Source organism: Cervus canadensis, chromosome 15 (assembly GCF_019320065.1).
Source record: "Cervus canadensis isolate Bull #8, Minnesota chromosome 15, ASM1932006v1, whole genome shotgun sequence".
Taxonomy (NCBI): domain Eukaryota; kingdom Metazoa; phylum Chordata; class Mammalia; order Artiodactyla; family Cervidae; genus Cervus; species Cervus canadensis.
This window is the reverse complement of record NC_057400.1, coordinates 38,811,195-38,825,048: the sequence shown is the minus strand read 5'-3', so window position 1 is coordinate 38,825,048 and position 13,854 is coordinate 38,811,195. Positions and strand designations below refer to the sequence as shown.

Below are 13,854 nucleotides of genomic sequence, written 5' to 3'. Positions count from 1 at the left end.
ATGTTCGGGTTTGTACTATGTCAGCATGTTAAGAAAATTTATTTTCACTATTCTACTTCTTATAATAAATACATAAAGCTGTTTTAATTGGTGAGATCAACATGGTGAAGTTTTGGAAGTTTAATGCCATGTCGAAGTATATACTGTCACAGCATAAACATGGCTCAGTATTCAAAAAAGCTTTTTTGTCTTCAGATCAGTGGCCTGGAAGAAGTTTCAGTCCCAACAGACACATATTTAAAAGTAGAACCACCAGCTTCTCTTAGGGAGGGCATTTTCTTCTTATGTAGAGATGATGATGATAATAGTAATATTAGCCTTTACTATGAGCATTTACTAAGTGTAAGGCAGTATCAAAATTTTACACAGGTTAATTTAATGTTTTTAATAACTATTATTATCTTCATTCTAAAAATGAGAAACTGAGGCAGAGACAGGTTACAATCTTGCCAAGACGACACAGTTAAGTAATGGAGCCATGATGGGAACCCAGCTGTTTCCCCCTCACACTGGAAGAATCTCTGCATCCCAATGAAACATCCGTTCTGAGACACATCCACCATCCAACAAGGTCTGTTCTCTGAGATGAGCGGACCTGATCCCATCACTCCAAGCCTAAGAAAATGAGGCACCTTTTCTTTCCCTATAATTGTACATCCTATCCAGTAATACTGCTCTTTGATACAATACATGACCAAGGACATAATCTAAAATTAACTATTTCATTTGAGTCTAACACAACTACAAATGTGACATTCTGACTAGTATTTTAGAATCAAATATATAAGGTAAATAGTAATTAGCTTTCTTATTCTTAGGTAACTTTTCTGTGCTCTGTCTCATTTGGCAGACAAAGGCAAGTGACATATTTCAGGAAAGTCTAAGAAATTTTTACTCTAATTATAGAGAAATTAGAGTATCTTGCTTTGTAGCACACAAATCCTATAGGAACTAGAGTTAGTTATTTAAAATCAGGCAAGTATCTTGGAACAAGAGATAGATATGGTGTCCTGGGTTGAATGACCGACGCATTGAGTAATGAGCACTGACAATCTTAAAAGAAATTAAGAATGAAAACAGTGAATGTAAATTAATGGACTCAACTTAAGAACAAGAATAGAAGAAGTGTATCTTCCCACTAACTAAATAAAGTGGGAGACATATGATAATTCTAATAAATAACAAATATCTGTATATTTTTTGCCTACCCCAAGAAACCAGAACTCTTTTTGCTTTCTCCCACAAGACATCCATTCAAAACACCATTCATTGCCAAAAGATAAAATTTTGAAGTCATTTGAGGCCATCAAGGAATTATAGGGCAAAAATTCTGATAGGTTTCCAATTTCTTCTACATGCAGGGTTATCTAGTTTAAAGGTACAGACACAAAGGTTCCTATTGCTATGCTTACTGAGCACAGTTTCTGGTTTTAAGTTAGTTCTGGGCACTTTGATAAATTTACTGTCATATTTTATCAAAATGCAGTATACACTAAGAGTCACAAATAAATCAGAGCCTTCTCATTTTACAGCTCCTTGGGTCAGATCTCAACAACCAAGAAGAAGGAGTCCTTTTTCCCTCCCTAAAGGTGATAGAATCTTAGATAATCTATAGTTTGGGAGAAAATGAAAATAGTACTAATTTTCTAGTGTCTTCCCAAATTCTTAGTTTGTGAAATGTTTAAAAACTTCAAATTTCTGTGATGAATGAAAAATATTTTGACATCTTGCTACTAGGATAAGTTGTAAAATAATTTTTTCTTGAAAATACAGCTCTAATGGCAAGACACATCTCCTAGTTTTAGAGCAATCTCTTATATACACACCCATCTTTAAGTTACAGCAAAAAATAAAATAAGGAAGTTTTAAACATCCTTTCACTCTTTGTCATCATTAGTCATGGGCAAAGAATTCCAGCCTACATAACATCTAAGCTTGTATCTCTTGAGGAAAAAAAGACTAGCAATTTAAATCATAAGATTTAAAAAGACAAGTTCATTATTAGATTATCTCCAACAAAATAACTCTCACAGAAGGCATATACTTTTTGGTTGCTTGTGTGTTTTTCGAGGGAGGAGGGCAAAAAAGAAAAGTCTCCCTGGAGGTTTACACTCACATTCACCTTATTAAGCTTCTAAATCTTAAGCAGTTAAAATTTCTCTAAGCCCACCAGATCAAAATCTAATTTAGAAGGCTACCTGGATCTGAAGGGTAACAGTATTATTAAGTGCCTTTAAAAAAATCAACATAAACATGACATTTAAGCAAACTGGCACAGTGTGACAAGTTTTAGAACAGTAGCTCACAAGATGAGTATACTCTGATTAAGACAAACACAACAAATAGAACCTTTAATCCAAAAAAGCACGGAGACAACCCTATGTAACACCTATGTTAAAACGGTCAACAGATCTAAGGCTGTCACAGGCCTCAAGGTGCCGGAGTCCTGACAGAAAAGTCAGCGATGTGAAACACGCTTACAAAGCTGGGCGTGCATGCACACACTCTGCAAGGTGAGCGAGACAGAGACACCGATCACCACTGATATTGTCCTTACTTGCAGACGCACAAGTATCCTGCATGTTCCGATTCTGACTGGCACCTGGAGCGGCTCTACCTGCCAGTCATCCCAATGTACTCAGGGATGTAAACACCTTATAATTAGAAAACGTGAAGGTGTCAAGGACGTTAGACAAATTGAAAACACATCCAAAGATTAATTTTTAAAGGCATTGAAGAAATAGTGAATTGCCAAGTCTAAAATCAGAGGATGTACCTGCTCCTTCACGGAAGCTAGAATGGTGGTTGCTGTGGTCTCGGGCTCCATGCCGGGGCCAGTGGAGGCAGCTTCCTGGCGGGTCTGTGGTTGCCCCTCCTCCACCAGTGAGGCCGGTTCAGGAGCTGGCATTCCTCCTGCAACCAAGCAGGCAAAGGGTTAACACTTCCATCTGCTTCTGCGCCGAAGAGGCAGGGGCTCCTCACACAGGGCTCCCAGGAACCACTATAGACTTCTACACGCCAAGATCACAATGCCTTACGGCTATATGATGTCTAAAAGGCAACACCCAGGGTCAAAGTAGAACGAGCATTACCAAACACTAAAAAAAGCAATAGAATAATAATGACAATAGAAAACACTGAGAAAATATTTAAACAACATCACAGTCTAAAAATGACATGCAAAGTGTTAAGGAAGAGGACTCAAAAATACACCAAGGACAATATAGCTGTTAGATGCTATAAAATTCCTGAATTTCCTAAACAGTTCATCATTAAGTAAATATGATTGCCTTATCATGAAAAAAATAGTAACAAACACTCTAGACTGCTATAAGGGTTAATTTTCAAAGAAGTACACGAGTAAGAAGATATCTACAACTGTAAATGCTTTACGACTGCAGAAGAGGCTTATGGCATTAGAAGAAAGGCTTGAAAAAACAGGCAAAATTCTGCGGTATTAAAAAAAAATCAAGACTGCTGGTGGAGTATTAGAGCTAGCTTGGTTTCCTTAGAGGAATCTGTTTATGCAAAGATGACAATGACTATGGTGATAGTGTTGAAAGAGAATTTATTTTTCAGGACCATAGAGTGTGACAGAAAAATGGGTTCTTGTCAAGTGAGTAGGTGCCTCTCCTATATAACATACTGAGAGTGGTGTGTTTGCTGGGAAACTTACTGATTGACATGGATTTTTATATAAATTTGAGAAAGATTGGGAAAAGGTACCCACAAAAAATGTTGTAAATATTCTAATAACTTGTTTACCTGTCAGTCTCTCTGTTACCTCCAGAATAGAGTTTTTCATACCATGAGACCAGCCTAGAGCCTGGCATATGTAATATTTAATTAATCTTTGCCAAATAAATGCATACATGAATGAAGGACTGACTGTCTCTTCCATGTCGCATAACAGTCATTAGGCAAATCTGACCACAAGTGCTATGGTGCTCCTGAGATCTTATCTGATTAATACATTACTCTGTGTACTTTTATTTGAGACCACAAATGCTATTTTGACATTCTTCATAGTCTTCTCCTAAAAATGATTCTAGTCTCACATTTTGATTTCTTTTCAATTTCAACAATGTTCATTACTGTAGGATGACCTGGGGTGGGGGGAGGGGGAAGAATGTCAATATCAAATGTCAATATCAGCTTGCTGTTTATTTCCAAACTCATAATCTGTAAGACAAGGGAAGATGAACATATCACCTGAGCCTCTACCTCCTTCCTCACTCTCCTGACTTGCACATTGGTGAAGCTGGGTTAGGTTCCAGGGTGCTGCCAATGTTACTTTATTGTTGCCATATTAATAGGCAGAAATGGAAAATGGGTCTGATGAGCAAGTGTATTTTGCCTTAATGGGGCTCTCCATGAGGAGTTCTCATGGCTGCTCTAGAGGTAAATTCTTTATTGTCAGTTTCTGTGGGGCCCCAGGCTAAGCACAGCCTCAACTGCAAAACAGAGGACCTCCAGTTCAAGTGGGAGGAGGACCTCCAGGCTTGAAGTATGTGGGTCCAGGATCAAAACCTAAGTGCCTTTAACATGAGTCACCACTTCCTTACTTACAAAAAGAGCTTACTAATTCTTCCCACAACACCATGGGATGATTTTTATGACAATCTTTATTTTTCAGTATGTATGTTAATAGATATATAAAATAGTGCACTCAAAATATCATTGTTGTTGTTAGCTGCTCAGTCATGTCCAATTCTTTGTGACCCCATGGACTGTAGCCCACCAGGCTCTTCAGTCCATGAGATTCTCCAGGCAAAAATACTGGAGTGGGTTGCCATTCCCTTCTCCAGGGGAAAATATCATTAACTGGATAAAATAATGCATTTCTGTATTTAGCCAGTGCTCATTATAGATAAGATTTAAGGTCTATGAAAAAAAATGCCACACATAACAATCCTAGACTTGCACTTAAGGCTAGTAAAGATATGAAAATATTCTATGCCATCAAAAAACTACACACCTTAAAATAAGCAGATGGTTGCAAAGAACAAAAATGTTACTATGCAACAGTGAAACAAATAATGCCAAGAAACAAAAATTTTAAATGTCAGGAGTATAATACCCTGAAATAACCAATGTATAAGAAAAAGAGAAGCAGAATTTCAGTGAACAAAGAGAGTTTGGGAAAGAAAGAAACGTCACTGGGGAAGTAATTACTCTTGACTAAAAATAGGAGGATCCTGGCTATTTAAAGAAAGATACTGAAAAATACTGTTGTAATTGCATTACATCATTGTGAGTGTACCATACTTAATTTCATGATATTTATTTTCTGATGACTGTCCAGATCTATGGTATCAGATGAACATCTTCTGAATACCACTCTGCCCACGTAACAACATGCAGGGTGATACGGGGGTACAGGCATAAAGAAAGGTCACTGACCATTAGGGGCTCATCATCTAGCTGAGGCAGCAAAATACGAATCAGATCAAGACACAGCCAAGAAGCATGTGATGGAGTAAGAACACTGAAATCAACAGGAAGAGGTGATGAAAAAGAAACTATTATTCGGCAAGAGAGGACATTTGCATAGGTAGGCATGATTTCTACTCTCAGATTCCTCAAAGACTAGGAGACACTGCAGGCAACCACTAACACTCACGGGATAGATGATGACCAGGGTACCCGGGCATAACTGAGGGTGAGACACTTCACTACGCCTCATCTCTGAACAGTCCCTGCAGCCCATCACCAAGATGGGGCAAAGAAGGGATGCCATAATACTGACAAGTTATACACCTAGTAAAGTAATCTGTTCATTTACATAGCTCTCATAACAATTTTAGGAGTTGGAAGGAATCAAGCTAAGTCTAAAGTTACAGAATATTATTACTTCTCCCCATTAGCAAAGCAAAAAAGCAATGACTACTTATATGGCAAAGAGACTTGAGAAATTAAGCTTTGTGCGTCCCTCAATTATCTCAACTGGTCTGATCTGGGCAATTACATTTTAGGGACCTGAGTACACTTACAAATAAGTTGCTGGACCACTTTGGCTCTTTTGAAAATCACAGAGAATGAAAAGGTGCCAGAAAACTGGAAACAGGAAAATGCCATTGCTGTTTTTGGAAAGAAGAAAGTAGACTCTCTTCATGTTACAAACTAGAGAGCTAGACATAGATGTTGGGTGAGATTCTTACAAGGATTTTATCCAAGAGATGACTGTGAGAACCAAAAAGGGGCACGCCAAAGAAAAGTCATGTTAAGCTCATCTAATTTCTCTTTGGCAATGTAACCATGGAAGTGCAGTGTGTCTAGACTCATTGAGGCATGATGATGTTAGAAGTCCCCAATGGTATTATAATCAGCATAGAAATAGGGCTGGCACAAGGGCAACTGCTGCCTCTGACATTCTGTAAATAGCTGAACAAAATATATCAAACTACAGAGGTTTCTAATGTAATGCTAGAGAGCTCTGATCCTGGCCCAGCCCTAATCAAAAACTTTAACCATAATGTAATAATAATATACAGGGCATGCTCAAATTATTCAATGAGTAAGAATACTGAATTTACCAGGTGATGAAATTCAAATATAAAAATTGCTGATATACTGCAATAATGAATTGCTTCTAATGAGATGTAAAAAAAAAAAAAATAAAAACACCAAGCATAAACATAGGATCTTGTATTTAGGTTAGCTCAGCAGCACACAGGGGAAAGATTTAGAAGGCACTTTAGGTTCACGAGCACAATGAGTGAATCAAGAATGAAAAGGGGCTTCCACAAAGCCAAGGTGATGCTATGTTGTATCAATATCAGCATTTAAAGAGATAGAAAGAAAGGGACAAGGGACACCTCTTCTTCAGGTTCATGTCCACTTCCAGTGATGGGTGGCACATTAACAGGAATGGACACAAGTGTATTCATTCGAGAGGATGAGTAGGATGGTGAAAGGATTTCGCCATTATTTCCAGGCACAAGGACAAAATTAATGATGAGCTTGAAGCTTAGCTGAGAACACAGGAAGAACACTTGATTGAACAGGAAGAGAAAAATCTGACCTGAACAAGAAAAGGACCATGCAGAAAAGCAAAGGAATCTCTTCAGGACTGCCAAGAACAAGAGAGGTCAGAATTATTGGTCCCAAGAGCTAGACCAAAAACTAATGGTTTTGTAGCAAACTTGTATTAACCTAAATTACTACTGTCTTTATACTCTGAATCAAATTTGGCTAACAGTTATGTTTTATTATATTTATATTATAAAATTAAAGGTTGGCGCTATGAGGGCAAGCTCAGGAAGGTCTTTCCTTTTGGAGTAAAAAGCCAGATGTCTAAAATTTCAAGAACTAAAACTCCAGAGGTGGTACATTCCCCATCGCTGGAGGTCACAGTTCAGAAGATCAAGTAGCAGGGAAGGTACAGAAGGAATCCTGCACTGGGTGTGTGTCAGAAATAGGAGACAGAGTTCTCTGAATCTTGAGGCGGAGACTAAGATATGAGAACATCTATGTTCTGAATTGACGTGAATGCTCCTCAGAAGTTTTCTGAGTGTTGTCTACCATATCACACCTCTCTGTAAAAAAGTACCTGAAGGCCAGGACACTGTGTTTTTCCTGAGAGAATGATGGTGACTGAAAGTCTTAATGACTGTTTCTGTCTAGCTGCACAAAAAGTTCAGAAGAGTTTGTGATCAACTCTTACAAATGCATTCTCATTTTATTCCAGCTTCTCATTACTTTTTTATTACTTCATTTAATTTCATTACTTTTTATCATTCTATTGGACAGCATTCTTTTGAGCCTTATGAAATACTTTTTGGAAAGCTATGAACTGTTACGTATTTTCACTACTACCTTCATCGAAGACAAGTTTCTACATTAAACTATTGGTATAACATTGTGTGTGTTTCTCATAGTGAACTCACAAATTAACAAGAAATTTTCTGTTCAGGTTTCAGGCCAAGTACTTTCTAGTGTGATTATAAAAGGCTTTCTTTGCAGGTTGTGGATGTAATATACAGGAATAACTTAAGACTCAACTACAACCCCTTTTACTACAGATCACACTAACCCACAAAATCATCTCCACTAACTCAATGAGAGAAGATCAACCAGATACTGGATTTTCCTCTATTTACCCATTTCTACTCTCCTTACTGATAATTTTTGTCAAAGTATAATAATACACTTTATTTTGTCTTATCCAGTGAAATACATTGGATTCTGTATTTTTTCTTCTTTCTTTTGCATTCAGTTCAGTTCAGTCACTCAGTCATGTCCGTGTCCGACTCTTTGCAACCCCATGAACCGCAGTATGCCAGGCCTCCCTGTCCATCACCAGCTCCCGGAGTCCACCCAAACCCCTGTCCATCGAGTCGATGATGCCATCCAACCATCTCATTCTCTGTCATCACCTTTTCCTCCTTCCCGCAATCTTTTCCAGCATCAGGGTCTTTTCAAATGAGTCAGCTCTTTGCATCAGATGGCCAAAGGATTGGAGTTTCAGCTTCAACATCAGTCCTTCCAATGAACACCCAGGACTGATCTCCTTTAGGATGGACTGGTTGGATCTCCTTGCAGCAAGGGACTCTCAAGAGTCTTCTCCAACACCACAGTTCAAAAGCACCAATTCTTTGGCGCTCAGCTTTCTTTATAGTCCAACTCTCACATCCATACATGACCACGGATGGACCTTTGTTGGCAAAAGTATTCTCTGCTTAATATGCTTTCTAGGTTTGCGTCATAACTTTCTTCAAGGAGTAAGCGTTTTTGATTTCATGGTGCACACCAATCTGCAGTGATTTTGGAACCCCAAAAATAAAGTCAGCCCACTGTTTCCCCATCTATCTGCCATTGAAGTGATGGGACCAGATGCCAGATCTTAGTTTTCTGAATGTTGAGCTTTAAGCCAACTTTTTCACTCTTGCTCTTCACTTTCATCAACAGGCTCTTTAGTTCTTCTTCACTTTCTGCAATAAGGGTGGTGCCATCTGCATATCTGAGGTTATTGATACTTCTCCCGGCAATCTTGATTCTAGCTTGTGTTTCCTCCAGCCCAGCGTTTCTCATGATGTACTCTGCATATAAGTTAAATAAGCAGGGTGACAATGTACAGCCTTGATGTACTCTTTTTCCTATTTGGAACAAATAACCAGTCTTTTGCCTTAGTAAGCTGAAGTATTAATAGCATGACTCACACCTTGAGATGGCCACTTACATTGTGTGCTGTGTAAATGATACTCCCCAGAGTCAGGTGGAGTACTGACACAGTTCCTGTCATGACAGGTAAATCCTGTAAAACTGTTTTGGAAAATACTATAGATTCAGTTTTTTTTCTTGTTGTTTGTTTATTTTAGGATTTGGGATCCTTTAAAGCACATAGCTGACTGACAAGTTAGAGGCTATAAAAAGATAGGATGAGGATAACCAGCAAGATAAGAATGTAACTCTGAAGGGGGATGACTGGATTGACAGGTGAGACGAGCATACATTTCTGCTATTTTCCAACTCACAACACCATGAAATAATGGAAAAGGCATTTTCTCTTTTTTAGGATAAGAAAATTAGCCAGTCTAAAAATTGAAACAATGCCATCAGTGTGCCAAAATATTAGAAATATAATGGTTGCAGACCTATGGCAAAATAACCAGAAGCAACCAAACCATACACACACAAGCCTGCTGAGTGGCTGGAGCAGTAGGTGAGGGAGCTCAGTCAGAGGATCTTGGGATGCTTAGACCTGGGCCACGATCAGATGATCAAGAGGGAGACAATGTCACTAGGTGGTTGGTTGGCCCCTGCCCTGCACATGCTCAAGTGGCAGTCACAGGCAAATATGGGGAGAACCGGACACGGCACGGTCTCAGTCAGCTCTGAAGCCCAGAAGGGAGAGAAGTCCCTAAACATAAAGAGCGAAGGGGTATACTAACATCTTTAACATTTAAACTGAAAACCATGTGTGTGAAAGAGAAACATAGCCAAAGACCTTGAAAATGTTATAGGATAAAAACAAAAATCTCTATCAATGCCATGAATAGCAGAATTAATTTCTGTAAAAAGAATATTTCATAAGAGTGATGTAAAGGATTCGATCTGAGCACCGCACCCCACTCCCTGCCTGAAGAGAGAAAGAAAAAAAAAGATAAGAGTAGTTTGGAGACTTGAGCCTAGATCCAGGAGTTATGTTTATTTACCATGAGTACAAACAAGAAAGGAAAAAAGGAGACTACTGAAACAAGTAAGAAATGGAAATTTCTGAGCTGAAAACTAATATTTAAAATGGGCCAATAAGTAAATAAAATGAATGAAACAGATTACATCTAAACCCAAACCACTGAAATTTCTAGGTTCCAAGGATAAAGAAAAGATTGTAGATGTAACTATGCAGGAAAAATAAATTGCATACAAAGGAATGAGAATCAGTTTAACATAAGCCTGATGATTACAGTAATAATTTTTAAGTACTAACCAAAAATCATTATCCAAATATGAAGAAAAATAAAGCCATTTTAGGACATACCAGGACCCAAGAAAATGTGGCTTCAATACTCTTCAAAGGAAGTTCTGCAACCAAATAACAAATATGATCAAAGAAGGGTTAGTACACAAGAAACAGTGCTAAGCAAATAACTCAGGAAATTGAAGGTTGAGTTTAAAGAAACTCCACATGCTACCAACAGGAGAGGTGTGAGGAGCTCAAGAAAGTAAATTGTACTAACATTCTTATTTAACCTAGTGGGATGAAGGGCACTCACAGGACTCCAGGGAACTGAGCCTCTGCTGCTCCTCGAAGGAAGAGGCAGAGCTTACTGCCCACCCCTTGAATGTGAAGATGGCCTCTTGTGACTCAGAATGTGGCCGAAATGACTGTGTATGTACAACATCCGAGAAAAATCTTAAAAAGGCTGTACAGCTTCTTCGGAAACTTTGAAATCACTATGCTGTGAAAAGAGCTCGGGATTAAAAGATGAGAAAAAAAAAAAAAGATGCTGTGAAGACATAGGCCCCGCAATCCAGTCAACATCTTAGAATATGTAAGACAGGCCATGTTAGAAAGTTCTACCCTGGCCAAGTCAGCAGCTGCCTGCAGTCACCTGAGTCAACGCAGGTAAGACCAGCAGAACCTCCTTAACAATCTAGAATTATGAGAAACTTAAAATCTGTTGTTTGAGTCATTGAGATTTCAGATGGCTTGTTACATGGTGAGTGATACTAACTGATACAACCACCAAGATAAGAAATGAGGATACAGGGGGAAATTTTAACTTATCACTGTTAAAGTATTATAAGATTAAAAAATTAAATTTTACATGCTGACTTATCTTCTAAAGATATAGTTTATTTAATACATTATTGCTCTTCAACTTACTAAATAAGATACTATAACTAGGTGTAACTGAAAATATAAAGATGGGTAAGACCTCTTATCTAATTTACAGCCTAAATGGAAAGACAAGGTAAATAAATATCCACAATAAAACACATCTCAAGATAAATGGGGTACTAAGAGCTCATATACAGGAAGCTCAAAGAAGGGCTTCAATAGCATGTATAAATGAGGACACTACACTAGGTACAGTGAAAGTGCAGTGAAAAAGTGACAAGTGAAGAGGAGAGTGAAAAAGTTGGCTTAAAGCTCAACATTCAGAAAACTAAGATCATGGCATCTGGTCCCATCACTTCATGGGAAATAGATGGGGAAACAGTGGAAACAGTGGCTGACTTTATTTTTGGGGCTTCAAAATCACTGCAGATGGTGACTGAAGCCATGAAATTAAAAGACACTTACTCCCCGGAAGGAAAGCTATGACCAACCTAGACAGCATATTAAAAAGCAGAGACATTACTTTGCCAGGTTTTTCCAGTAGTCATGTATGGATGTGAGAGTTGGACTATAAAGAAAGCTGAGCACCAAAGAATTATGCTTTTGAACTGTGGTGTTGGAGAAGACTTGAGAGTCCATTGGACTGCAAGGAGATATCCCAACCAGTCCATCCTAAAGGAAATCAGTCCTGAATGTTCATTGGAAGGACTGATGTTGAAGCTGAAACTCCAATACTTTGGTCACATGATGTGAAGAGCTGGCTCATTTTAAAAGACCCTGATGCTGCGAAAGATTGCTGGCAGGAGGAGAAGGGGATGACAGAGGATGAGATGGTTGGATGGCATCACTGACTCGATGGACATGTGTTTGGGTAGACTCCAGGAGTTGGTGATGAACAGGGAGGCCTGTGTGCTGTAGTCAAATGGGGTCGCAAAGAGTCGGACACGACTGAGCGACTGAACTGAACTGAATACTAGGTGCAGCAGCAGGACAGAGGCAGAGAGAAGCCTAGCTATAATGCATTCATTTTATTAATCTTTTATATGTAAAAATTTGTTTCAGGTTTAATAGATTTCTCAAAATCTTCCCTAGACTCTTGTTTTATAATATATGCAATTAAGGGTATGGCAAGCCATATCAAATCTAAAGCTGTTTAAATAAAAATTTGTTTTTATCATTAGTTTTTCATGTCAAATGCTAGTGTTAAAGATTAAAGACTAATAAAACCACTAGCACAGCACATATGGGGATTCAGAAATATAGTAATTTATAAGTGAATAACCAGAGGCAATAAAAACAAAGTAAAACTGTTTAATTAAGGACTTGAGCATTTAATATCATTTATAAGATCTATTTTGAAAAGGAGTATACAGTCTACTAACAACCGGTTATCTTATGCAGTGTTTGTCTTTTTAGTTCATGACAGTGATTTTTTTTTTCAACAATAGACTCATTAAACGATTTCTCAATGTCTTCCGATTTACATCAGGCTTTCTAGCTGATAATAACCTATAAGTTCTGTATTAGATGTCTCAGAAGTGTTATATCAGACTTCTTTTTAAATTATAAATTTACTTGTAACTTGAAAGATTCTATTTAAATTTTAAAAATTCTCAAAATATGCTCCATGGACTACTTCATACATCAGAAACAATGTTTCCAAAGTTGGGAAGTATAAGTGTGGGTGGGAAATGCTTCCTCTTGAAGACTGCTAGAAACGTTGTTATTTAAAGTGAGACCTGTGGGCCAGCTATACTGGCAGCCCTTTAGAGCTTAGAAGAAACACACAATTCCAGGCCTCACCCCAGACCTACTGAATCAATCTTCATGTGAATAACATCACCAGTGTTTTGTACACATGTTCAAGATTCAGAAGCAGTGGCATAGAGCATTTAAACAGATGAACCTGTTTAATCTCAACTATCTCAGTATCTCACACTTATCTGACCTGCAACTGTTTTGAGGGCCAACCTATTAACATTCTGAGGAACAAGCTTTGGGAAATCCCACAAGATAATAATTACTATTAATGAGCAAATAAAGCTAGAAAGAGGTACTGCTCCATCCTTCACAATTAAAATTTGGCTCTCTCAGCTTTTCCAATAATGTCAGTGTATTAAAAGAAAAACATTAAGTACTTTAAAGAAAGTAGTACAGAAATATTAAAGTTCTCTTCAATAAAGGCTCCTGCCAACAAAATTAAGCATGGAGTTGTGTCTTGGCTGTTAAGTTGGGTAACAATTTCTTGGAAAACGTCATTTCTGAATGAAGGAACAAAATGGTTTTCCAGAAAAAGAACTCAACCTGCTCCAGGCCAGGTGTGAATTTTAATTATATTTTTCATGCTTGTCTCATGAACATTTATGTGGAAACAGACGTGGTATATGGTACACACTAGTACTGTGGTTGGGAAGATCAACTCCCCATCCGAGACATACAACAATTTGCCTAAAACAAGTCCAGTTCAATATAGATATTAATCTAGAAGATGCTTTCCTAAAAGCACAAGTAAAAGTAAAGAAGGAAAGCTGACAGTTTTGATTTGGAGCAGTATCAAAAACACTGAT

General features: G+C 38.0%; 1 protein-coding gene across 17 annotated transcripts in view; it reads right to left on the bottom strand.

The window, feature by feature from the left end:
- The window catches only part of PKP4 (plakophilin 4), a 246,108-nt gene that overhangs the window by 176,233 nt on the left and 56,021 nt on the right, over positions 1–13,854 (bottom strand). For 14 of the 17 annotated variants that reach the window (XM_043487428.1, XM_043487429.1, XM_043487418.1 and 11 more), the window contains one exon: positions 2,777–2,913. In XM_043487428.1, the coding sequence (XP_043343363.1) occupies positions 2,777–2,908 (132 nt within the window). In that variant the 5' untranslated portion in view covers positions 2,909–2,913. Of the gene's footprint in view, positions 1–2,557; positions 2,655–2,776; positions 2,914–13,854 lie in introns of those variants that run through there. The other 3 variants (XM_043487431.1, XM_043487434.1, XM_043487432.1) reach the window with 1 other exon arrangement.